Genomic DNA, 27,459 nt, shown 5'->3' on the forward strand with positions numbered 1-27,459 from the left:
ATTTGCAATCACATTTGCATGTGATTGTAAATTTGAATAATTCCCCTATGTTCAATGGAAATTTTTGGGTTTTTAACTTAGATTAGTTAAGTTTTTAACTTAACAATTCTATTGTCTCTTTGTGAGAGATATTACTGAAGAGAGAGAGAGAGACAATTTTCAAAGCTTACTAACATGTCTGTATCTGTTAGTTTAATGTCTTTTATTCTTGTATAAAATTCTATGGAATTTTTTATCGATCCATCAGGTTACTTCACATGGAAAGATAAAATATATAAACAAGAGGAACAGCAGTGGGCTCACCCTTATCCCCTAACTTAGCCGACTTTTTTCTTGAACACCTAGAAGATAGAATTTTCACTCTTGACCTAAACAACTTGGCTATGCTATGTTGGTGACATCTTTGCAATTTGGAGTCATCTCATTTCTACAAAAAATCAACATCCTGCATCCTCTTATCAAGTTCACACTAGAAAAAGAATCATTAAAAGGTATTTCCTTTCTTGAAGTACACATCCAAAATAAACAAGATGGATCCATTTCCACCTCTGTCTACTGAAAACCAACTTTTACAGGTCATTATATTCATAATACATCAGCTCATTACCCATCTCAAAAATATGGCATCATAAAATTTTTAGTATCCAGAGTGCACAAGAATTGTTCTGAAGAATCCCTAAAACAAGAATTGGAAATTATCAGAAGCAGCCTTACTAAACGGATATAATCCAATAACAACACAAAAAATAATTAACCACTCTCCTACAAATCAGCCTAGACAGAAGAAGCCCACTAGACTCCTATACTATATATTAAAGACATCTCTGAACGTTTAGCAAAAATTATGACAAAATATCAGCTCATTGTTACCTATAAATCCATCAACCAAATTCACAACTTGCTAACTTCTTCAAACGACAAACTGTCACCAACGATACTACCTGGCGTATACGAAATGCCATGTTCATCTAACTTGTTATTGACAAACAAGAAGATCTATATATAAATGTATCTCTGAACATCAAGACCACATCTGTCTTATCAAACCTCACAAATCTGGCTGTGCACAACATGAATCGAAAACGCTAACTACAAGATCCAATGGCAAAATGCTAAACTACTACATAGATCCATATATAAACACAAACATTTATATAAAGAAAGTACTTAAGCCTTACTTCATAGATCTAATCTTAATTGGAATGACTGTTTCACTCTTCCAAAAGTTTGGGCATCCGTTATATTTTTAATTAATTTAATTAATTTTAATTTCAGTCTAGTAGTTTTAATCCATGAATAAGCGACTGTATACATAGAGGAATTCCAGTTTAAGCATGCACGCTACTGTTTTTTTTAAATTCAATTCCTATTGTTGTTCGATAATTGTACTGATGATGTCTTATCATACATAAGATGAAATATTTACATAATAAAAAAGTTATTTATTGTGGCATATGTGTTATTCTGTAGTTATGGATACCCCACAGGTTTCACTAAAAAAAAAAACAACTCATGAATTCATAGTGAAGAATTTATGGAGACACAACACACACGTTAGAATAATTACTTTACTTAACATCAAGCAAGTAACAATTGATGTTTCAAACTCTGTATCGAGGTCATCATCAGGAAACCATATATATGTACACGATACAAGCTACATGATGCTGCATGCACTATACAAAAGTAAAATGAATCTAAATGTTTGTTAATTATTTAACCTAGCCTGACCTCTGGTGAGAAAAAAAATGGAACTACATTAAACAATTTCTAAAGTCCTATCGTATTGAGATTTTCTTCTGTCTGGGGTTGTTCTGGTTGCTATATAGGTTGAAGATGGGTCCTCCACATTCTTGGAATAATTAATCCATCATTTTTGTTCAGATTTGGATGATGTTTCAGCATTTCACAAGTTTCTTTGAATTTTCTTTCAAACCAGGTTTTGGTGCACAGACTTAGTACCTTTTGAGTTAATTCTGTGGCATCTTTGGAGTGCATGGTCATAGTGTAGGTATTTATAATAAAATTAGTTTAATCCTTTATCAAAGTGTGAACAAACAAAGTTTGCGCCTGAAAGTATCTTCAGGACTGGGGTAAGGTGGTACAACACCAGGGCAACTCGTTGCAAAGGTGGAGCAAGCTACCAACACTCCTGTCTCAGTATCTCCTATAATGCAAAACACATCTCCTTGTGGATATGTCTAATGTTATGCATTAAGGGAAGGGCCACTACCCAGACTAGTTTCGACCTTTATTGAGGTCTCTTCGGTGGAAGCCAGGCCCAAGTGGAGATACCAGGCTACCCAGACTAGTTTCGACCTTTATTGAGGTCTCTTCAGTGGGAGCCAGGCCCAAGTGGAGATACCAGGCAGAAGCATTAGCAGGTCATCTCTACCTATGTACCACCTTACCCCAGTCCTGAAGATACTTTCAGGCGCAAACTTTGTTTGCTCACACTTGGATAAAGGATTAAACTAATTTTATTATACTCTAACCAAGTGAAAAATAAATTTTCAACATCTTTCTCGAAATCCAGAGTAATTTATTAAAACAAGGGTGGCACACCATTTGGCAACTCCTATAGGTAGAGATGACCTGCTAATGCTTCTACCTGGTATCTCCACTTGGGCCTGGCTCCCACTGAAGAGACCTCAATAAAGGTCGAAACTAGTTTGGGTAGTGGCCCTTCCCTTAATGCATAACATTAGACATATCTGCAAGGAGATGTGTTTTGCATTATAGGAGATACTGAGACAGGAATGTTGGTAGCTTGCTCCACCTTTGCAACGAGTTGCCCTGGTGTTGTACCACCTTACCCCAGTCCTGAAGATACTTTCAGGCGCAAACTTTGTTTGCTCACACTTGGATAAAGGATTAAACTAATTTTATTATACTCTAACCAAGTGAAAAATAAACTTTCAACATCTTTTTGGAGGTATTTAATGTAATGTTTGTGTTCATCTTTTCTGATTGGGATGGTGCATCCTGTTTCCTGTAAGTAAGGTAGGATACAGGTACATTGAATTTTGCAAACCCATGGGTGGGCAAGGTATGGAAGAGGTTTTTTGGAAGAGCTAAGTAAATTTCTTAATTTTGCCAGAGGTGTTTGAAGGTTGTTGTAATGTTGTATTTAAGTAGTGTTTTATCTATTTTTTCCGAACCCCTAATGTAGGGTATGGCATTCTTGTAGTGTTTTTTGCTTTTAATGGCACTTTTATGGAGGATCTTGTGAACTGATTTTTTATTATAGCCATTTTTTATAATTGTTTGGTTAATAATTTCAAATTCTTGGTTCAGAGCTTGTTCATTGGAGCAAATTGTTAGGGTTCTGTGTTTGAGGGTGCTGATGATTCCTAGTTTTTGTGTTGGACAGTGGTATGAATTTTTATGCATATATTGGCCTGTATTTGTACGTTTGCGGTAGACAATGAAGGAGAGTCAGCTTGAGGGAAGACTTGTGATGAGTGTGTGTCTAGAAAAGGAAGAAAGTTGTTTTTAATTTCGATGGTGAATTGTACACGTTTGTGTTGTTTGTTTAGGTGGTTTAGGAATATTTAATGTTTTGCAGCTGTGGGGCCAAATGGCAAAAATATAATAAACATCTGAGGCAGATTTCGGGTTTTAGGCTAGCCAAATCTAGAGCTCTTTGCTAGAAGTCTTTCATGCAAAAGCATGTACGTTCTTTTTGTAGGTAAAAATTATTTTGCCACACAAAATATCTGGAGCAGAGTATGTGGGCAAAGAGGGCCATGATATTGAGCAGAAATATCTTTTGTAAGAGAAGAATAGGATCATCAATCAGGATGTTAGTGAAAAGGGCAGTTACATCAAAGCTGACTAATAAGTCTTCATCATCTAGTGAGAAGTTTCTAATCTTGTTTATGAAGTGTTGTGTATTTTTTATGTAGGAGGAGGAATGACCTACCAACTCCTTGAGTGTGTGGCCACTAATTTCTTGGTTAGGTGATAATTAGGGCTGTCGATTCTTTCAACTATTGGTCATAGTGGAGTGTTTGTTTGGTGTATTTTTGGCAGGCCGTAAATTGGGGGGGGGGCACAGGCATAGTGCAGTATTAGTTTTTTGGTTGTTTCCTCTGGCCATGTGATCACCGATTTGTTTAATTCTGTTGTTTCCTTTGTGATACAGTTTGTAGGGTTGTAATTCACCATTTGATACGCGTTGTGGTCAGATACCAATTGGTTCATTTTTTCCAGGTATGCTGTCTGATCAAGAACAGTGGTAGCATTACCTTTATATGCTTTTGTAATCATGATGTTTGGTTTTTTTTTTTAAGGTTTTAAGGCCCAATTTTTCTGTTCTCATTAGGTTGCAACTTAGTTGTTTATTAGAGTTTAATATGTATGGGGTTTCCATTCATATTTTGTCGGCTAAATTCGAGGGGAGAGATTTTAGACCTCATGTGATAAATAAAATCTAATTCGTCAACTGACCTTGGTGCAATGGCATAATTCAATCCTTTCTGAAGAAGTGAAAGTTCCTGTGCATTAAGGTTGTATTTCAATTTCTTGATCACTTGGCTGTGGTCCGTTGGTAGTTGTTAGGACCACAGACCATCCCAATCAGAAAATATGAGTACAAACGCCACATTAAATACCTCCACTATGGTAAAACAGGTCTATCAAACCATGTACTCCAAACATGCCACAGAATTGACTTGAAAGGTGCAGATTGACTAAGTCCCTGCACCTCATCAAAACCTGGTTTGAAAGAAAATTCAAAGAAACTTGTGAAATGCTGAAACATCATCCAAATCTGAATAAAAATGATGGATTAATTATTCCAAGAATGTGGAGGACCCATCTTCAACCCATAGAGCTACCAGAACAACCCCAGACAGATGAAAATCTTAATACGAAAGGACTTTAGAAATTGTTTAATGTAGTTCCATTTTTTTTTCTCACCAGAGGTCAGGCTAGGATAATAATTAACAAACATTTAGATTCATCTTACTTTTGTATAGTGCAACGTCTTGTAGCTTGTATTGTGTACATATGTATGTTTTCCTGATGATGATCTCGATACAGAGGTCGAAACGTTGATTGTTACTTGCTTAATGTTAAGTAAAGTAATTATTCTAATATGTGTGTCGTGTCTTCATAAATTCTTTACTATGAATGCTGACCACTGTGTAACCTTAAAAGACAAAAACTCATGAATATTGTTGCTCATTGTGGGAACATTGTTTTTTTATTTTCTTTGCAAATTTATCTCCTAGCACATCCTAACAGTATGTTTCCAACATTCAAGAATAAATCAAGTCTTTTCCAATAGTGAATTTATTAAGGCAAGGTTAGGATGCAGACAATATTCCTTCTAATTTTTTTGCAGCTGCACCGACTTACTGCTTTGAGCAGAACATTTTTGCACTTTAAAAGTTTTTTGTAATGACATCATTACAAAATGATGTTTATTTACATCACCTTCGTACAGAGATTTAAGTCTATCTCACCTAACTTCAGATTTCTGCTGCTAGATGACTCTAGTAAAGTAATCACTCCAGGCAATCATTGCTTTCCCATCCATTTGAAAATAGGAAGACCATTTATTTCATGCTTAATCAGGCCTGCTGGCCAGCCAAGATCACTCGACCTAACTGAACCAATTCAGCGGCAGTTGATAAACCAATTAGAATATGTAGAGTGTCAGGAAAGGAAAGCAGAAAAACTGTATAAATAGTAACTTAGAAGCAGCAGTGTTTTTAAGCAAAAATTTCAGCTGCACAACAACAATTAAGGGTGCACAGGAGCATCTCAGTCACTGCATGGCTGCAAACCCATGTAGCATAGAGGAACATTGGATGCAAGAGTATAGAATTAATGGGGAAATTTTGGAGGAGGCGGAAGAGATGAGGGATCTGGGAGTGACAGTGGACAGAGACTTCACTAAGAAGGTTCACTAAGTCATTTTCATGTCTATGGAATGTGGGATATGAGGACAGATGGAGGGGATGCAACTTGCAGAACCTTAGGATTCTGCAGAACATGGTTTAATAATCCATGATAATAAATACTGCCATATAGTATCCTTTTTTGTAATGAACTATTATTGTACATCCTTTTTTTGGGTCCTAGTTATAAGATGTTGCATTGCCATTCTGTTTAAGAAATGACCAAGCTTTAATTTCATTCTTGCACAGACCTGTAAATTGAAGGATTTGCATTATATACTAAGTGTGCTTTTTCAAATCAAATCATACTAGTTGTATGATAAAGAATATTGTATAGGCCATTATTGATGCTATAAAAATATGCATTATGGCATTTTTTTTAGGAGCTACAGTATATGAAAACAGAAAGGATATCTGTAGAAAGTGTTGCTTCGTGAAAAAAAATGCAAGTGCAAAATCAGGCAAACTAATCTGTTATTGTTGTTGGTGGTGGTGTGGGTGTGTGTGTGTGGGGGGGGATGTAGGTGAGCATTTGTGTAGACACCCTTGAGGTGAGTGGATAATGCCAAATGTAATGTTTCTTGTATATTGAATATGAATTGGACAGTCAAACAAGATGCAAGGATAGGCGGACATCTGTTCTTTCATCTTGTTGTGGAAGGGGATACTGCACTTTAGGTATATAAATGCAGAAGCATCGGATAGTTCAACTTAGCCAAAGAATATTGGTATTAGCAAGAATTCATTGATGGAGGATGATATAGAGATAGGACATAAGGGTATTGTAATTTCAAGGAGTGACCTTTCTGCTGAACTTCCTTCTACTTTTCTTGGTTGTGAGAAGGAACCAGTACATTTGAGGCTATGTAGTATGAGATAGAGACTGCCAGGACAAAATATACTGTTGGTATGTGCAGTAGACTAGAGAGACATAAGATGTAGATGGCATGTATTGGCAGATTAAATTCAATGAGTCCAGGGTGAGTAATTATTGTGGGGTCTTCAACTATGGGAACATCTGTTGGAAAGAGAAAAGAATATTTCAGGAAGGAAATATAATTTATTTAATTTGCCAGCCTGGTCATCATGTACCATCTTCCCAACCAGCAAGCAGTGGGTTTGAATCTTGCTGTGGGCATGGATATTTGGGATTGTCTTTAGTTTGTGAGCCCATTCTCCTGCTTATTGGGGGTCTGAAGTGGCTTGAAACCCTATTTGGTTTCTAGAGCAGGGTTCCTGTACTATGTAAAAATTAAATAAAAAATACAAAAACAAAAAATTATAAGAAAAAGATCCTTGACCAGCTCACAGTATATTGTACTATAGGTTTACAACCTTTCATGGGTTGGAGAGGCATTAAACTAGTACTTAGCATAATTACCTGAAACAGCATATGATAGAAAGGACCCAAGTTTGTTTGAAAGTACTGGATCTGGTGATAGCATTCAAGGATTCATCCGTCACCAGGCAGTCACTTTGCCTTTGATTGGGAAGAGTGATAATAATGCAATCTTTGATCTGAGTTAAATGTGAAATTTGTAGTTAAGGAATATGTGTGGAATTCAGTGCTGGTTTTATCATTAGGCGAACCTAGGCAATCACCTAGAGGCGCTAAGACTTCGGGGCGCCATACTTGTGTGAGTACGGTAAAATATATGGAGCGAGACAATGTATAGGGGCACCTAAATTTTCTTTGCCTAGGGGCATCAGATACTCTCGGACCAGCTCTGGTGGAATTATACAGCTGGTGATTATGACAAATATAGGAGCCAGCACAGAGCAGTGGCATGGCATATGAAAATAGTCTAGGTAGGAGTTAAATAAGACAGGAGTGGGTAGTAATACTGATAATCTCAGAAAAGTTGTCCCCAGTGATAATGCTTTGAAACAGTTCAAGGAATTCAGTTTCCTTATGGATTTTCTTAGTTGTTTATTAGAGTTTAATATGTATGGGGTTTCCATTCATATTTTGTCGGCTAAATTGGAGGGGAGGGATTTTAGACCTCTTTCAGTGTGATAAATAAAATCTAATTTGTCAACTGACCTTGGTGCAATGGCATAATTCAATCCTTTCTGAAGAAGTGAAAGTTCCCATGCATTAAGGTTGTATTTTGATTTCTTGATCACTTGGCTGTGGTCCGTTGGTGGTTGTTAGGACCACGGACCATCCCAATCAGAAAATATGAGTACAAACGCCACATTAAATACCTCCACTATGGTAAAACAGGTCTATCAGACCATGCACTCCAAACATGCCACAGAATTGACTCGAAAGGCACTAAGTCCCTGCACCTCATCAAAACCTGGTTTGAAAGAAAATTCAAAGAAACTTGTGAAATGCTGAAACATCATCCACCTTACACAGCATGTCGTAGAGGAAACGTGTTAGAGCAGTGTTAGGTAATAGTGCTGGAAGAGAAGAGGGGGATACCAGCAGTTCAGAAAAGTGCTTGAAATGTTAAGCTTGATGCTAATAAAGCTGTGGTACTAGATATCATAATAAATGGTAATAAATAGCTGGAAATGTTCTTGACTTGGTTTCTCAGCAAGAATATGACAAGAGAAATGGTCTCAGAAGAGTGGAAAAAGGGTAAAATAGTGCCCCTGCATAGGGAGGAGCCATGTCATTCATGTCAAATTATATGTACCAGTTTGTGTATCTGGCATGGTGATGAAAGTTTAGAGAGGATGATTGGAGATAGAATATAAACTAGGATTAACACCTTTCTGTAGAGCAGTATGGTTTGTGTTATTTCATAAACTTGGTTATATTTTATAATAGGATAGCAAGTGCATTGAAAAGAAAGGTGTTTATAGTAATTTTGCTAGATTTTGCCAACGTGTTTGATAGAATGCTATATGAAAAGCTACTATTGAAATTGAATTGTATCAGGATGGATAGTTGGTAGTATGGTTACAAAAATGATTGGGTGATAGAAGCTAATGAATTTTGTATGGGTGTAATGTCTTGGAAGAGAAAGGTTTGAGAGGAGATAATAAGTTGTTTGTGATGATGATGATGATGATGATGATGTTAAATAGGAAAGAGCAATTCCAGATGTGGTTTTAAGTGGATTTGAATAAGTCGATATTTTAAAAGCAGATGAATGGGGATGTCACTTCATTTGCTAAATCATGCCAGAGAAGATGGAATGAGATGTTAAAGGAGCTTTGCTCCAGGAGGAAGTAAGAGATTTATGAGTGTTGGTGAATAAATAGTTGAAGTTCAGGGGATACATTGCAAAAGTTGTCAAGACAACTCAGCAAATTGCTGCCATGATGATAAGGACATTTTGGCAGCAGTAATGTCCTTATTTCATTGGAATAAGTAAGAGTCTCATATCTGAATTTCTGCACATAGATCTGACACCTGGATATCTTGTGTGATGTGGAAATACTAGCATATAGAGAGATAGCGATTAACACTTTCTTGTTATTCTTGAGTGTTGAATATAAAGACAGATTAAGGAAATGTACTTCTCAGATTTTAACAGGTATTTGGAGAAGAAGTGATATGACTGCAATTCACAAAGTTGATGTGAGGAATATATGATATCATCACCATCATCAAATCTAGGGGTATACATGATACTATGATAGCACTACATGAAGAGTTTACATTATTACTAATTTCTTATCAACACTTTTCCTCTAAATGAGTCTGTTATCTACAGGGTACCAGTATTGTCAGATTATTATTATTATTATTATTACACTGTCAACTATGGAGTCCATAGACTTATTGAGGAAAGCTCTAAACATTATGCCAAGTGCTATCCAATATTTCCATAATATCTGTCATACTTTGCTTTGAATTCATTCAAAATCATGGCACCCACAATATGCTGGCGACCTGTTCCACTCATTCACCACTCTCCAAGCAAAAAATCGAGTCCTTACACTCTTGTCAAGGACTAAATAGCTGAAATGTTTTGCTTGTTCTTTAGGTTTTCAGAATGTAAATATTCCTGCCTGTTTTCATATTTTGTCTTTTTATTGCTGATTTTTTTTGTTACATTTATTATTACTATTATAGCATTTATTCAATTTATTTAAGGATTTCATCATACTTGTACTGGATTTATTTAAGAGTATAGAATTTCTGCATAAAAGAAAGAACTGAGATTAATATCTTCAATTTTGATATCAGGTTTAATGCCACTTCCCTTCATAATGGGATCCATATAGATGATGAACAACAGGGGGAATAGCGTACAATGTTGTCTCACGCACCTGAGTTTATGATACTATCTTCCAGTACATGCTGCAATTCTGACTGCTGACTTACACTTCAGATATAGGTTATATATTACTTGATATAATACCCTGTTTACACCATATAAGTCTAGAATTTTAGATTTTTTTTTTTCTTGGCACCTTGTTATATGTTTTTTCCAGTTCTACAAACTTTATATTTAGATCCTTATTTGATTTCCATGATTTCTCAACTGTTCTGTCTTCATGGGAAAATCTACAATGCTGATGAAACAGGCCTGTTTTATTGTGCCATACTGGATGTTTCTGTCTGTTATCATGTAAAATTGTCAAGTTCTAAGAAAGGAATGCATCACATAACTGTATTATGTTGTTTAAACGTCCCAGGAACTGATATAAAGAAGCTGTTGATTATTGGAAAAGTGTTAAGGCCTCAATGCTTTTGGAGACCAAGAATCAGTTGAGTACCATGCTAATAAGAATCCGTTGATGACTTAGAACTTGACAATTTTAGATGATTGTACAGAGAGAACCATCTAGCATGAGGGTGTGCCACACAGTTGTGGAGCAAAACTGAATATCAAGAAAGATTTTTCTGATTCATGACAATTGCGCAGCATATCCTCACTATTCAGTGTTTGACAAACATTCAGCTGGAATTGGTGCATGCCAACACTACATCCATGGTACAGGCAGTGGATATGGGAATCACAAAAAAATTTTAACATGTTGTACTGCACAAAGTTGGCAAACCATATCCTAGGTACAATTGAAGAAATTATTCTGATATCCTCTTCTACAGCCAAAGAAGCAAATTCAAAAGTTAACCTTCTCCAGGCATTACAGCTTGTTGCCAGTAGTTGGTAAGAAATAGGCAGTAAGACAATTCAGAACAGTTTTTCTCACTGTGGTTTAAAACAGTGAGAAAAACAGCCAGAAGTAAAGACGAAGTCATTTCAGAACAAAAAGCTAAGAACTATGAGGAATTTGAAGGTATCGACAACAATGTTGAATGTTACAATGATAATGAAGATTGCAAAGATGAAATTGTTGAAAGCATTCTATCAAAATTAGAAGGCAAGGAAAGTGATGAAGATAAATTTCCTGGTATCCTGACTACTCAGGATACCAGGAAATTTATTGATCGGTTGCGATAATACTTCATGCTAGAAGGCAACGAAGACAGTCCATTCATTGTCTGTGCTGATTTTGTGTACTCGTAGGGAATCAAAAGAACAGAATACACTGGAGTTAGTTCAATTCCCAATAACTATTAGGAATTGAAAAGTAAGTGTGTACATGTTTATTATATATATATAAAACAAACATGCATGCAGTTACTTTTCATTTCCAATATTTCTTAATGGAAATATTCAGCATTGAATATTTCCATTTGACACAACAGAATATATTTGATATTTAAGCATTTAAATATCAAATATTTTCTGTCGTGTTGAGTATTTTGTTTTAATAGGATTACATTCTAGGACTTTAAAGACAAATGACATATCCTTGAATATATTATCTATCTATACTAACATATTATGATGATGAGAGAAATTTAAATACATATTTTGCTATTGTAATTCATTTGAATAAATGATTTGTTGCTAAGTGAACTGATGTTAGTTTGCTTTTTATATTATTTTAACTATTAACACAAAACTTTGCATAATTGAGGCAGTTGCTTAATTGAGCCAAAATATTGTAATCCCAATATTATTATTATTATTATTATTATTATTATTATTATTCAGGCCTCCATGGAGTCAAAAGACTCATCGTGGGAGGTCCTTCCTAAGAACATAAAGTCTGTCAAGACTCATCGAGGGGAGGTTCCCCCCTAAGAAACACAAAATCTATCATACCACTCCTTAAACTCATTGACCGTTCTCGCCCTCACCACTCTATCAGGCAATGCATTCCACGGCTCAACTGCCCTCCATGCAAAGAAACTACTCCTCACCCTCTTGCTCACAGTTTCCTTTCGTAACTTCCAGGGATGGCCTCTTGTCATCACTCCTTCCCGCTGTTCAACCAAGTGAAAGAACTCCCCAGTGTCAACCCTGTAACCACCTCTCAACAGTTTAAAGGTCTCAATCATATCACCTCTCATTAACTGTGGAAAAGATACAAAGATAATTTATCCCCTTCAAATGCTTGGGACCAAATCTGAGAACAATAATCCAAGTGTGGTCTGATCAGAGACTTATACAACGGAATGATAACCCTCTTATCTCTGCAGGTCAGTGTCCTTCTCATAATTGCAGCAATCCTCTGTGTTACCTTCACCGCCTTTGCAGCATGTCCCCGAAACTTCAGGTTTCTATCAATCATCAACCCCAGATCTCTTGTCTCCCCAACTTCCTACAGTATAACTCCTCCCATAGAGTATGCAGCATCCCATCGATGTTTCCCAAACCTCAAAACCTTACATTTTGCTGCATTAAACTGACACCCCCATTCATTTGCCCATCTGTCTAGCTTATTCAAATCCTCTTGCAGGGCTCCCACATCTGCACTATTACTAATAATCCTTCCCACCTTCGCATCATCTGCAAACAACTGAATATCCCCTTGCAATCCACTGGCAATGTCATTGATATAAAGGTTAAACAATATAGGTCCTAGTACTGAGCCCTGTGGGACCCCACTTGTAACCTTCTGTCTCCTTGAAACTGCTCCACCATACACAACTCTCTGATACCTATCAGACAGCCAATCCTGAATCCAGTTGACCAATCTGACATCCAGACCCATGTGTTGCAACTTAAATATCAGCTTATCATGTGTCACCCTGTCAAATGCCTTTGCTAAGTCTAAGAAAATGGCAGTATATGCCTTTCCCTCATCTAATGTTCTTGTAACTTTATTATAAAAGGCTAGCATATTGCTAAAACAAGAGCGCCCTTTCACAAATCCATGTTGACTCTCACAGATAACATTACCCTCATCTGCCCAGTGCTGTATATGGTCCCTCACTACTTTCTCCAAGATCTTAACAACTACTGATGACACACAGACTGGTCTATAATTAGACACTTCCAGTCTGTTACCACCCTTATGCAATGGCACTATCTTACCTTCCTTCCATTCCCTGGGCACCTTTGCCGAAGCCAGACTTTCATTGAAAAGCCAGGTTAAAGGCACTGTCAGTTCCCTAGCACATTCTATCAAAACTCGTGGTGAAATACCATCCAGTCCAAAAGCTTTATTGACATCCAGAGTTCGCAGTGTCTGAAACACACTCTCCTCCTGTACCTCTAAACCTTGAACCTGCCCTATCCCTCTAGCATTAAAACTGACTCCTCCAGGATGAAATACTCCAATAAAGTGGTCATTGAACAATTCCACTATGTCCTCTGCATCAGTCACTCTATTCCCATTTTTATCCCACAATATCATTCTTCCGGAGTCATTTCTCCTCCTACTGGCCACATAGCTAAAAAATTCCCTAGGATTTTCTTTGGATCTTAGGGCCAATCTCCTCTCATATTCCAGTTTCGCTTTCCTTACCACACTAGTCACTCTTCTGGCCTGTGTCTTATATTTTTCACGCATCCTCTCTTCACCTGTCTCCTTATATCTCTTCCATAGCCTCTTTTTCACATGCAATTCCTGTTTAATATTGTTTGTCATCCACTTTACTCCAAATTGTGTCCTCTTCTTCACTCGTGGTATACAACTTATCATTGCTGCTAACAAATATTCTTTCAGAATTTCCCACGCACTAACGATATCCCGGCCTTCCAATTCCTCTCTCTATGAAACTTCCCCAATTAACCATTAATGTCCCCAATTAACCAGAATTTATTGTATTTGTATTTATGTTCTATATTTATTGACATAAATTGGTACAAATTTTGATGTAGTTTTATTTTATTTGCATAAATAAATTCAAGTATTTAATTATTTTTCATTCTTTACAAAACAAAACAAAAAAAAAGTATAAACATTTGCTTCAAGAAAGATGTTGCAATAATTTGAGGAATCAGCAGTTTTTTTTTTAACAAAAAATAAAGAATAAAGCATGTTCTGCAGTCTAAATCACTATTTACTGTTGACATTTTATTATTTCCAGTTAAAAAAAGTGTTGGTATCGTTTGACATCTTACATTTTATTTTTGTTGATTTATTTGCAGATAGCTTTTCTGATGGAACCAGAGAATGAAGCTTCCAGAGATCCACGTGCTGCTGATCCTCACTTTAGTTTCACTGATGAAGATTTTAAGAGTACATTGAAATTTAATATGCATAAATAGAGATAAGATAATTTGATTAGTTTTATGACTAATTGATCAAATATTTATATATTTATTTTCAAATTAAATTATATATTAATTAATATTTTTAATTATTTTCATCTTAAGAAGATGAAACATAATTTGATTCCTATTGAGATGTGATTTATTTATTTAATTTTTTAACATTGAAATAGACTGAGATATTCCTCATTGTTTTTTAACTAAGTTAAAGAAGCAAGAATTTCTATTGATCAAAACCAAAGCGTCATTAAAGTTTTGCAGTAGATCTGAAACATAGCATAAGTTGTCCTAATATAACTTGTAACTGTACTGAAAAAAGTTAACAAGAATTAACAAGAACAAGAAGTGGAGGAATTTTATGAGTCACTAGAGCAGGCATCTGACATAAAGAAAATGGAAAATGTGGTGCTTGTTGGAGATCTGAACAGCAGAGGAGGAAGTGAATCCCACCAGGTATATAGAAATGTTTTGGAAAAATATGGAGAAAAGGTCAAGGCTAATAATAATAATAATGGTAATTATCTGCTGGATTTCTGTTTTGGATATGGACTAGTCATTACTAACACCAAGTTCCATTATAAAGATGTGCACAAGTTTACATAGAGAGAAGACACAAGAAATATGAAAAGCCTCATTGACTATGTTATTGTTGACAGTGATATCTTTATCGTGGTTCAGGATACAAGAGTGTACAGAGGATTTGAAATTGGAAGTGACCATTACTTAGTACTAAGAGGATAAAAAATAGATATCACATTGAAAAGAACAGTATGTAAGAAAGTTATAAAAAGAATTAAAGTTGAGCAGCTTTTAGCAACTCTAAAGAAGACATTGATTCAACTAGGGAGGTGTGGGGAATTTGTATGCAAGGATAGAAAAATAAGAATGTCATGGTGAACACAAGAAGTTAAAGAAGCAGTCCTAGAAAAGAAGAATGCATACTGTGGAATGCATTGCCTGATGGAGTGGTGAGGGCGAGAACGGTCAATGAGTTTAAGGAGTGGTATGATAGATTTTGTGTTTCTTAGGGGGGAACCTCCCCTCGATGAGTCTTGACAGACTTTATGTTCTTAGGAAGGACCTCCCACGATGAGTCTTTCGACTCCATGGAGGCCTGAATAATAATAATAATAATAATAATAATAATAATACTGAAAGTTCCTAGCAAACAAATCGACAGATACTTTAAAAGAATACACAGAATATTGTAAGAGAGCTAAGCTGTGAAAGTGGCTAAACAAAAGCCATGGGAAGACTTCTGTTTTCTGGTGCTAAAATTAAAATTAGTCTGTTGACTATAGGCCATGATTTTGCTTTGGTACCTAAATCCATTCCGTAACTTGATTTTTTGCATAATATTGAATTCAATCTGTCAAGACTTTCAAGTGAAGATTCTAATAAATTACACTTTGAAGTTGCTGCTTTACTCTTTAAAAGCAAATTACTTGCATATAATTTATCTAGCTGAAACCTGTGCACTGTTTTCATTAAAACAAAAGAACCATATATCTATATCAAAAGCAGATAAAGGAAAAGCTGTAGTGGTAATGGATAAAGCTGACTACGCCTTTTACAAGATACCTCCACCTATCAAGAAATTAGTTATAACCCAACAAAAACACATATTAAACAATTAAATAAGCTGCTTAATGATATTATTAGTTGAGATCAAAATACTTGGGATAAATTATGCACCCATTTTGGAAGAACTTCTCGTTTATCCTAAAATTCATAAAGAAGGTTATCCAGTAAGACCCATTGTGAATTGTATTGACTCTCTCGCCTATAACTTGAGGATGAATTGCTAAATTTCTTTCACATTTATTAACCGCTCATATCGGACAATCCAGATCATTCATCAAAAATTCCACACATTTTCTCAAAAAAATCAAGGATATTCAAATACAAGAGTCGGATTTGTTAGTCATCTTTGACATTATTTCCCTCTTTACCAACATTCCGTTATCTGACACTGTTAGTTTACTATATGATAATTACCCTCCTGATATTGCAAAGATTTTTTTTTTTTTTCGTTATAGAATCAAGATATTTCAGCTGGAAAAACAAGATCTATAGACAGGTTGAAGGCACTGCCATGGGTAACCCTCTGTTACCCATGCCTTTGGCAAAGTATTTTTTGAACCTTCTGGAAGATACCTTATTCTCATTCATTCATCCAACCCTCTCACTTGGTTTCATTATGTTGATGATGTCTTTGCTGTTTGGCCTCATTCTGAAAATGAACTTACCACTTTCCTACAACAGATCAATAGTCTTTATCCATGCATTCAATTAATCATGGAAAAAGAAAAGACTGGTAGTTTACCATTCTTGGACATCTTTCTTACTTGCACAGCCTCCAGCACTTTGTCAACCAGTGTTTATTGAAAACCTACCTTTATTGGCAGATACATTTATCAAAAGTGTACTCATCACAACTCCTCCCAAAAAAATTGATTTCTTTTCGGGAGTTGAGGAAGAGGATCACATAATGTTTGCTCCTCTCCTTCAAGCTTACAACAAGAACATCTCATATCAAAACTTTAATGGAATTTAATGGTTATAACCCTCCTCAAATCCAGCAGATAATTGACTCGTATGTTGCAACACCTAAGGATTCTTCAATAGACTTGCAGGTTTCCAATCCCTTATATTTCTGGTATCTCTGAACCTACTGGTAGAATTTTGAGGAAGTATCACCTTATTCCCACATATTTTCCTGTCAACAAAATTTCTCATCTGGTGAGAAATTTCTTAGCTGGTGTTTACCACATGCCTTGTGAATGTATTTGTTTTTGAAATTATGGATTCTACAACCGTGTTAAAATAACTCTTTTTATTATGCCAACGTTTTGATCTTCATATCAAGATCATCATCTGGAACATACATAAATATACAAGACAAGCTGCGTTACATTTCAAACCATAAGCTAGAGAAACAATGATTTTTTTATGGTTTGAAAAAAATCACAGTTTGAAATGTAACGCAGCTTGTCTTGTATATTTATGTATGCTCCAGATGATGATCTGGATATGAAGATCGAAATGTCGGGATAATAAAAAGAAATAATAAAGTAACATGTAAAAACCACAGTGAAATCTTTAATTAGTAAAAAGACCGATATTTCGTACTAAAAATAATAGTACATCTTCAGTGTCTGTAACAGTAATAGGAATGGAATACAGGCAAACGTTTGGTGGATCACCTGTTAAAATACAATTGTTACCGCATGCTAGGAAATAATAGAAATAACAAATTTAATCTATTAAGATAAATGGTTTTTTACATAAGATAAAAGTCTCCCAGATCTTTGAGAGAGACATACAGTCATTTCTATTTAAATTTAGTCGGTGTAGGATAGTTTCACAACTTTCTTTGAATAAGGTTCATATTTAAATCTGCATCTATGGAGGAGAACTGCTTTATCCCACTGGACACTATGAGTAGAGTCAATACTGTGCTGCGCCAGACCAGACTTCAGAGGTTTGTTATAATCAATATAATATTGATGTTCTTTTATTCTTTTTTCCATAGAATGGCCAGTTTGTCCAAAATAAGAGACATCGCATTTGCAAGGTATTTGGTAAATGCCAGCCAAAGATAGAAAAGACAGTTTATCCTTTGTAGAAGGTTATAAAGAAGAAATTTTGTTGATAGGAATATATGTTGGAATCAGTTTATACTGTTTCAGAATTCTACCTATAGGTTCTGAGATTCCTGGAATGTACGGAATAGGAACTCTGTGGACTGTTGAAGAAACTGTAGGTGTTGGAACATAAGAGTCAAGTATCTGTTGGATTTGATTGGAATTGGAATCATTTAATTCCATTAACTTTTTAATGATGGAAAGTTCTTGTACGATTATTGGGGAAGAGCAAACTTTATGTGCTCTATGAATTAGAGATTTAAGAATGCCAAATTTTTGAGGCATGTGGTGCGCAGACTTTTTGTGAATGTATCTGCCAGTAAAAGTGAGTTTTCGAAAGACGCTTGTAGATAAGGTACCAGAAGACGTTCTAGTAAGAAGGATGTCCAAGATAATACAATATCCATTTCTAAGGCCGATAAAGGAAAAGCTATTGTAACTATGAGACAAAAATATCCAGCCTATTAGAAGACACCACGACCTACCAAGAGATCACACATAATCCTACTAATTCGCAAATTGAACAGCTAAATAAATTATTTGATGAGGTTATAAATTGGGATCCGAACTATGTGGATGAAATATGCACCTACTTTGGAAGAACTCCTCGTTTTTATGGACTCCCAAAAATCCATAAAGAAGGCTGTCCTGTACGACCTGTTGTAAATTGTGTTGACTCTCCAACGTATCGGATTGCAAAAGTATTATCACATTCCTTAAGTGCTCTCACTAGTCATTCGAGATCCTATATAGAAAACTCAACAGATTTTCTTGAATCAAGGATATAAAAATCAAGGATATAAAAATTACAGATTCTGAAATATTAGTCATTTTTGACATCATTTCTCTGTTCACCAATATCCCATTAACTGACACAGTCAATTTGTAATATGAAGATTACCCTCCAGATATCGCAAGGATATTCGAATATGCCATCCACTCAGGTTATTTCAGTTGGAAAAACAAAATGTACAAACAAATTGAAGGTACTGCCATGGGTAGCCCTCTGTCTCCACCTTTGGCAAACTATTATTTGAAACAATTTGAAGATACTATGTTCTCATCCATCTCTTTGGTACTGTTATGTAGATGATGTTTTTGCTGTTTGGCCACACACTGAAGATGAACTTTCCACTTTTCTACAATAGATAAATAACCTTCACCCATGCATCCAATTCATTATGGAAAAAGAAAACTCTGGTAATTTACCATTTTTGGACATCCTTCTTACTAGAACGTCTTCTGGTACCTTATCTACAATCGTCTTTCAAAAACCCACTTTTACTGGCAGATACATTCACAAAAAGTCTGCACACCACATGTCTCAAAAATTTGGCATTCTTAAATCTTTAATTCATAGAGCACATAAAGTTTGCTCTTCCCCAATAATCTTACAACAAGAACTTTCCATCATTAAAAAGTTAATGGAATCAAATGATTACAACTCCAATCAAATCCAACAGATACTTGACTCTTATGTTCCAACACCTACAGTTTTTTCAACAGTCTGCAGAGTTCCTATTCCGTACATTCCAGGAATCTCAGAACCTATAGGTAGAATTCTGGAAAAGTATCAACTGATTCCAACATATATTCCTATCAACAAAATTTCTTCTTTATTACCTTCTACAAAGGATAAACTGTCTTCTCTATCTTTGGCTGGCGTTTACCGAATACCTTGCGAATGCGATGTCTCTTATTTTGGACAAACTGGCCATTCTATGGAAAAAAGAATAAAAGATAATCCATATTATATTGATTATAACAAACCTCTGAAGTCTGGTCTGGCGCAGCACAGTATTGACTCTACTCATAGTGTCCAGTGGGATAAAGCAGTTCTCCTCCATAGATGCAGATTTAAATATGAACCTTATTCAAAGAAAGTTGTGAAACTAACCTACACTGACCAAATTTAAATAGAAATGACTGTATGTCTCTCTCAAAGATCTGGGAGACTTTTATCTTATGTAAAAAACCATTTATCTTAATAGATTAAATTTGTTATTTCTATTATTTCCTAGCATGCAGTAACAATTGTATTTTAATAGGTGATCCACCAAACGTTTGCCTGTATTCCATTCCTATTACTGTTACAGACACTGAAGATGTACTATTATTTTTTGTATGGAATATCTGTCTTTTTACTAATTAAAGATTTCACTGTGGTTTTTACGTGTTGCTTTATTATTTAATTACTATGCCACAGGTTCCACTAAAAATCATAATAAAAAGAGTTATTTTAACACGGTTGTAGAATCCATAATTTCAAAAAGGAATGCTGATCACCATGTAGCAATAAAAGAAAGGCCTTATGAATGTAATTTAACATACTTTGGGAAGACAGGCCATTCTATGGAAAAATAATTAATGAACATCAATATTACATTGAATACGTGAACCTCAAAAGTCTGATCTGGCACATCATAGTATTGAAACTAAACACAGTATCAGGTGAGATGAAGCTCATTTTCTCCATACAAGCAGTTTTAAATATGAATACCTTTTCAAAGAAAGTTGCAAAGCCCTTCTTACGCAAATCAGCCAAACCTGAATTGGAACAGTTGCCTCCTCCCCCCCCCCCCCCAAAAAAAAAGTTTGGGAGATTCTTATTTTATGTAAACATCAAAAATAGTTTTAATATTATTTATTAATATATTGATTTCTGGCATGAGGCAACCGTTTTTAATTGGTAAACCGATTGTTGTATGTACTTTGCATTCCTGTTTCTTTGATTTGCTTGTTTCTACACACTAATACTATACTGTTATTTTCAGTATGAAACATCTGTACTATCATTTCATTAAAGTTAATTACTTTGATTATTGTGTGATTTGTTGTTTATAGTTATGCCATGGGTACCTTTAAAGATCATACAATTATGAAAATGCTAGTGATTATGATAAAGTTAGGAGGCAGCTTGGAACCATGTCATTGCATAACAAGTTACAAGGGAAGAATGTAAGTAGTACATGGAAAATGATCAGGGATTGTTTGAGGGAAGCTATACTAGACCCAAGATCAGAAGGATAAACCATGTGGAAGTTAAATGGATGAGTAGCATCATAAAGCAGGAGCCACAAAAAAAGACAGTATTGTGAAGGGATCATAAAGAAAAAAGTGATCAGCATGCTGAAGAGCTGAACATTGAACTAGAATGGTAAGAAGGGCTTAACTAAGTAGGAAAGAAGAAATCATCAAGAGTTTTTTTCACTATGTAGCAAGTAAGAGGAAGAATAATTATGGAAGGATAATTTTAATTTTTTTTTATGTTGTGCCCATACACAAGAGGTTGGTTGATCAACCTATAGCACATTAGTACCATGTATGAGTAGTGGGTTGGGAGAGGAGGAACTTGTTTACATTCGATTTAAATGACTACAAATTGTATTCCTTGGGAGTAATGGTTACAACCCTTAAATCCAGCAGATAATTGACTCCTGTGTTGCAACACCTGATGGAATGTTGAGCAGCAGCTACATGTGTTCCTACAAGCTTAGTACTAAGTAGAGGAATTATTGATGTTATTTCAGATGAGCATTTCCCATGGAAATATTTGTAGAATACACATATTGCAGAAACCAAATGTTTGTGGAAAAGTGGGAGGAGAGAGAGAGAGAGAGAGAGAGTTGGTAAGAGATGGGTCATTAATAAGTCTAATTGCTCTCCTCTGTATTGAGTCAAGCAATTTGAGGGAGCTTTTAGGGGCCCGCACCCCATATGTGGGAGCAGTATTCAATAGCTGGGCAGATTTGTGATTTGTATAATGTTAACAGCTGTTTAGGGATGAAGTAACATCTTGAGCGAAAGAGACATCCTAGTTTTTTTTTGAAACTGAGGATGCAATGGCTGTGATATGTTTATGCCAGGAGAGGTTTGATATAAGGGTAATTCCAAGAAGAGAGATCTCAAACTATCTGGAAATTTGGGTATCGTCAAAGAGGATACTGGGAAAAAATGGTTCTTTTTTATGGGAAATAGGACAGAACTAATGCTGATGATAGGAAAATAACAGAAGCAGAAGAAATAGTTAAGATACTAAGTGATCATTTGCAATATCTCCACTCATATCATCAGGTGTGGAGATATTGCAGTTATTGAGGTGATAGAGACTGATGTAGACAAACTGAAGGTGCTGAATGTATTGAGAAATATCAATGTGAATACAGCAGTAGGATTGGATGTCATGTTAGCCCATGTGTTAGAAGAATGTGCAAGAGTTTCTGACTATGCTGTTTAATATAAGTCTCAGCTCTGGCAGAGATCTGAGGGAGATAAGATAGTTCTGCATTGCATAAAGAAGGCTCCATGATAGAAGTAGCAAATTACAGATTATTTAGCATCTCCAGAGTAGTAGTTAAGATATTGGAAAAGTTGGTTAAAGGCAGAATTCAAGAGTAGATGGCTAGGAATGTGATACTCTATGTGAACAGTATCGTGGTTTTGTGAAAGACAGGTCCTGCCTTGTAAATTACTCACATTTTAGAGTAGTGACAGCTAAGTGGTATAAGGGAAGTGCCCACACTTGATACCGTCAGATTTTGGAAAGCTATCTTGACAGAATTATATATGGTGGAGTAGAATCCAGAAAATGAGGGTGACTAGTGGAGTGCCTCATGTCTCTGTACTAGAGCCACTATTGTTTACTGTGTATATTGATGATATACAGGGATAATTTAAGGGGATGCATTCAGTTGCTTGCTGTGTGATGCAAAACTGGGGAGGACATTACCTTTATTAGCTACTGTCCTCCCCAGTTTTGCATCACATAGCAAGCAACTGAATGCATCCCCTTAAATTATCCCTGTATATCATCAATATACACAGTAAACAATAGTGGCTCTAGTACAGAGACATGAGGCACTCCACTAGTCACCCTCATTTTCTGGATTCTACAGAAAGAGATCCTGCAGGATTATGAGGGGGGGGAGAAAAGTTCTGATAAACAGGAACAGCAGCTGAGGACTCGTGTGTACAACAAGGGAAAGAATTTTTTTCTCAGAGGATTGCATATGATGCAGCAGTGTTGTAACAAGCATATAACACTTTGTGGGGTATATGTAGAATAATGTGTAAATTACATGTTCTACCTCAATTCCTTCATGGTGATTATCACAACTTTTCAGCACACCCTCGTATTTAAATAGATTGGAAGTGCGGACATAGGATAACAATTCTCAGTTTAACTCTTTGAGTGGCGAGTTAAAAATATATAGCTGTGCTTCTGTGACATATATATATATATATATATATATTCATATTTATATATACTGACTATAACTGAGACTAGAAAATGGCAATTAAATTTATTCAAAACGCAACATGTTTCATCAGATTGTTTGACTTCTTCAGGCGTGGGAACATAGAAAGCAAGTAAACACTATAAAACAATCGTATCACTATAAAACGACTATTATAAAATTCAGTTAGTTTTGAACTGTAGCTACAGTCCGTGTTGAAGTTCTATTGTTAAGTGGCTGCGTGCGTTTGATTTCACGCGTGTGCCAATATCGGATAGCAGAGCTGAAAGAGTCCGGTAGATTATAGCTAAGGTTATTATTTATGTGATGAGGGTCCATAACAATTTCCTCATCACATAAATAATAACCTTAACTATAATCTACCGGACTCTTTCAGCTCTGCTATCCGATATTGGCATACGCGTGAAATCAGACGCATGCAGCCACTTAACAATAGAACTTCAACACGGACTATAGCTACAGTTCAAAGCTAACTGAATTTTATAATAGTCGTTTTATAGTGATACGATGTTTCTTATAGTGTTTACTTGCTTTCTATGTTCCCACGCCTGAAGAAGTCAGACAATCCGATGAAACATGTTGCATTTTGGATAAATTTAATTGTTATTCTAATCTCGGTTATAGTCAGTATATAAAAATATGAACATATCCCAGTACCGAGTTAATACTCCAAATTGCTCTCATATATATATACTTGGGGAAAAAATTGGGAAGGTTAAGAGATTGCAGCATCTCCCTGCAAGAACTCAAAATCTAACATAAATTTGTATCTTTACTATAGTTAATTTTGGATGTGTATGTATATATATAGATATGTCAGTACTGTTTTTTGGAATAGAAGCATGGTGACATGCACACACACACACACACACACACACACACACACACACACACACACACACACACACACATACACACACACATATATATATACACACACATACAGCTTTGCTGCTCAAAGGGTTAATGTTGAAAAATGTCTGCACTTTGAGATGAAAAGATCACATGCTTTGTATTGCATTGATGGTACTGGATTGCAGAAACTTGATGAGGCTAGGGAATTGGATGTGATAGAGGCCAGAGAGTTAAAGTTTAGGTGATATATTGCAGTTGGTAAAATAACTCAAAGGATTACTTGAATATCGAAGAGCACATTGATAGGAAGTGATAGGTAGGTTATTATCCTGCTTTATAAGGTTGTGATGTGTCCTGTGTACTTATTTTGGTCACATGGGTTTCTTGGGGATACGGAGCTGGTGGAGAATATCTAGAGATGGGTGATCAAGATTGTGGCATAGAATTACAGGTCACTCTTGAAGTTGTGTAAGAGTGAGATTAGTAGGGGTGAGAGGACTAGGTGTTTTGTTTGGAAAATGACAAATGACTAAAGTGGATATCCAGAGGCAGTTTTGAGTGCTCTGACAGCGAATGAATATAATGAGAGGTATAACAGGTATTGTGTGAATAATGGTTAGTGTGGGTCTCCCGTGATTAGCTCTCTGACTTCATGGAGGTAATAATAATAATAATAATAATAATAATAATTTATTTTACCTTCTTGCATGTACTCCTCATGAGCTGTATAAAGCATACAAATGAACTGCATATTACTGCCTATGAACAGTAATATGCAGCTTTGAATGAACAGTAATATGCAATTCATTCAAAGCTGCATGAATATTGTTACACAGAGAAATTTTATACTAATCATTAACTATGCTAAATATAATCAGCTCTCACTATAGAAATTTGTAGGAAACAGTGCAAATATTGGTTTTCTTACAAATGTTTTGTTGTTATGGAAGGTTTGCTTTCATGAATATCCTATAGAATACCATTGAGACTATGAGGATTTGTGCAAACCTTTTTTTCATTGTTTCTTATAGTTAAATTGCTATAATGAGGGAGGACTATAGTTAATCTTATACATTAGCATTCTTTGAAATTTATCTTATAGAATGGGGAAAAATGTGCAATAATAATGAACTTTTAACTTTTTTCTATTTGGCACATAGTTCATCGAGCACATACGATATATGTTGGGTTTCATGTTCCACCTTATAGAAGAAACTATAGGCATCATTGTCGACACAAACATCGCAGTCATAACCAAACTTGGCAAGACGGTCCCAGTAATGAGGAGTCATTTAAACCTGGTAAGAAATTTATTTCATTAGATGTTTTACTGTTTATTAAAATAAACATTAATATCCAGACAAGATTATTAAAAGGAAGAGATGAATTAATAAAAAAATTGAGGATAAACAGAAGAAATTAAAAGACAAACTAAAAAAGGAACAAAATCTAAAAGGAGAAGAAATTATAAAATATGTAAAGATGGAGCAGGTTGTGGATCATCATGAGCGCTTCTGAGCCTGAGGAGTCTTCAGGTTCAGAAGAGTTCATGAACTATATATGCAGATAAAGGAAAAGAGAAGGACACAATTAAAGAAAAAATAATAAAGTTAACTAATGCAAAGTTTTCTTAGTACGATTTCCATCTCTGTGAAAAGCAAATAATCAGCTTCCAAACTAAGAACAGTAACTATGAAATTAAAATAATGGCAAGCAACTGCAAAAATGTAGAAAATAATTTACAAGAAGTGGGATACACAATTGCTCATTCACAAATTGAAGACCTCATCAGATTATTCATCCAATATCTATAGGGTAAAGACTTACCAGTTACACTTCAATAATCATATCATCTCCCTTTTGCATTGTCTCATTAAATGTGCAAAGATTCCATACAATATGGAAATGTATATTATGCCATAATATTAGTTTGCTGTTTCTCTACAAAACATACTCCTGCAGATATAAAGATATAAAAAATTTAACAGATAGATACACACGTCTTCTTATACTTGCTTCCCTCCGTGGGTTCTGTAATAGCCAAAGGGGATGCAGAAGGACAAATCTTGAATGTGACCAGAATGTTGACTGGAAATACCATGGGTGTACAACAAGGTTTATAAATGTATATACTCCACAACAGAACAGACTAGACGAAGATTCTTCCAGGAATTACTGCCATACTTATACAGTGCTTACTAATAGCTGGAGATTGTAATTGTATTGAAAATTCCACATTAGACAAAATAGAAGGTAACTCCAGAAGTGGAAAAGTAAGATATGCACATTTAAAAATGTCTTGACAATGTTCAACTAGTAGACTTATGGAGAATAATTCAAAAACCCTAATCTTCAGGCTTACACTTGCATTGGTATTGGCTCCCATCTTGATCAAATTTCATCTTTTCTTTTCTTATAAACAGAGTTCAGATAAAACATCTTAACATTAACATGTTGTACCATCATTTTATATTTTGGTTTAAGCCAAAATTGACAAGGTGCCAAGAGAAAAGCTATATGAAACTCTACAGTTGTATGTTGTCAATGGGACATTATATCAAGCAATACTTAGTCTTCATTTAAGTTGTAAGTCAGCAGTTAGAATTGAAGAAAGTACAGGAAGATGGTTTAATGTTAAATCTGGTGTGAGACAAGGATGTACATTATCCCCTCTGTTATTCATTATCTATAAGAATCACATTATGAAGGAAAGTGGCAAGTGGCATTAAACATGATATCAAAATTGATGATGTTAATGTCAGCTGTTTGCTTTATGCGGATGATGTTATACTTCTAAATAAATCCGCTACAAGTCTTAAAGATTCCCTGACTAAATTGAATAACTGTTGTAATAGATTTGGTATGAAGGTCATCAATAACAACACAAAGACAATGAAAATAGCCAGAAGCACTGAAAATAGTAACTGCATTGTAAATGGAGAACCTATAGAACAACTAAAACATTTCAGCTACTTAGGCATGATTTTTAGTGAAGATGGTAAATTAAATATGGAAATAGACTACAGAATCAACAAAGCTGGTATGGTAGGAAGTCAACTGAATGAGAATGGGAACTGTACAATGAGACTTATTTGTGCCTATGGTCCCACAGAAGGTTCTACTAAGGCAGAAGTGGAGGAATTTTTTGATGCTTTAGAAAAAGCAACTGACACAATGAAAAAGGAAAAGTTGGTCCTTGTTGGGGATCTAAATAGCAGAGTAGGAAATGATTGTGAGACATACAAAAATATTTTGGGAAAATTTGGGGAAAAGAGCAAAGCTAATAATAATGGCAAATATCTGTTGGATT

The 27,459-nt window shown here is 35.3% G+C and overlaps 1 protein-coding gene across 1 annotated transcript in view; it reads left to right on the forward strand.

Moving 5' to 3' along the window:
• Positions 1-27,459, forward strand: part of LOC150104989 (electroneutral sodium bicarbonate exchanger 1-like) — a 510,613-nt gene that overhangs the window by 56,092 nt on the left and 427,062 nt on the right. Inside the window, exons 2-3 of the mRNA XM_090395098.1 lie at positions 14,267-14,357; positions 25,310-25,450. Of these exons, the coding sequence (XP_090251224.1) occupies positions 14,267-14,357; positions 25,310-25,450 (232 nt within the window). The remainder of the gene's footprint in view (positions 1-14,266; positions 14,358-25,309; positions 25,451-27,459) is intronic.

Source organism: Typopeltis vanoorti, chromosome 7 (genome assembly GCF_054136105.1).
Source record: "Typopeltis vanoorti isolate ZY-2024b chromosome 7, IOZ_Tvanoo_1.0, whole genome shotgun sequence".
NCBI classification, from domain to species: Eukaryota; Metazoa; Arthropoda; class Arachnida; order Uropygi; family Thelyphonidae; genus Typopeltis; species Typopeltis vanoorti.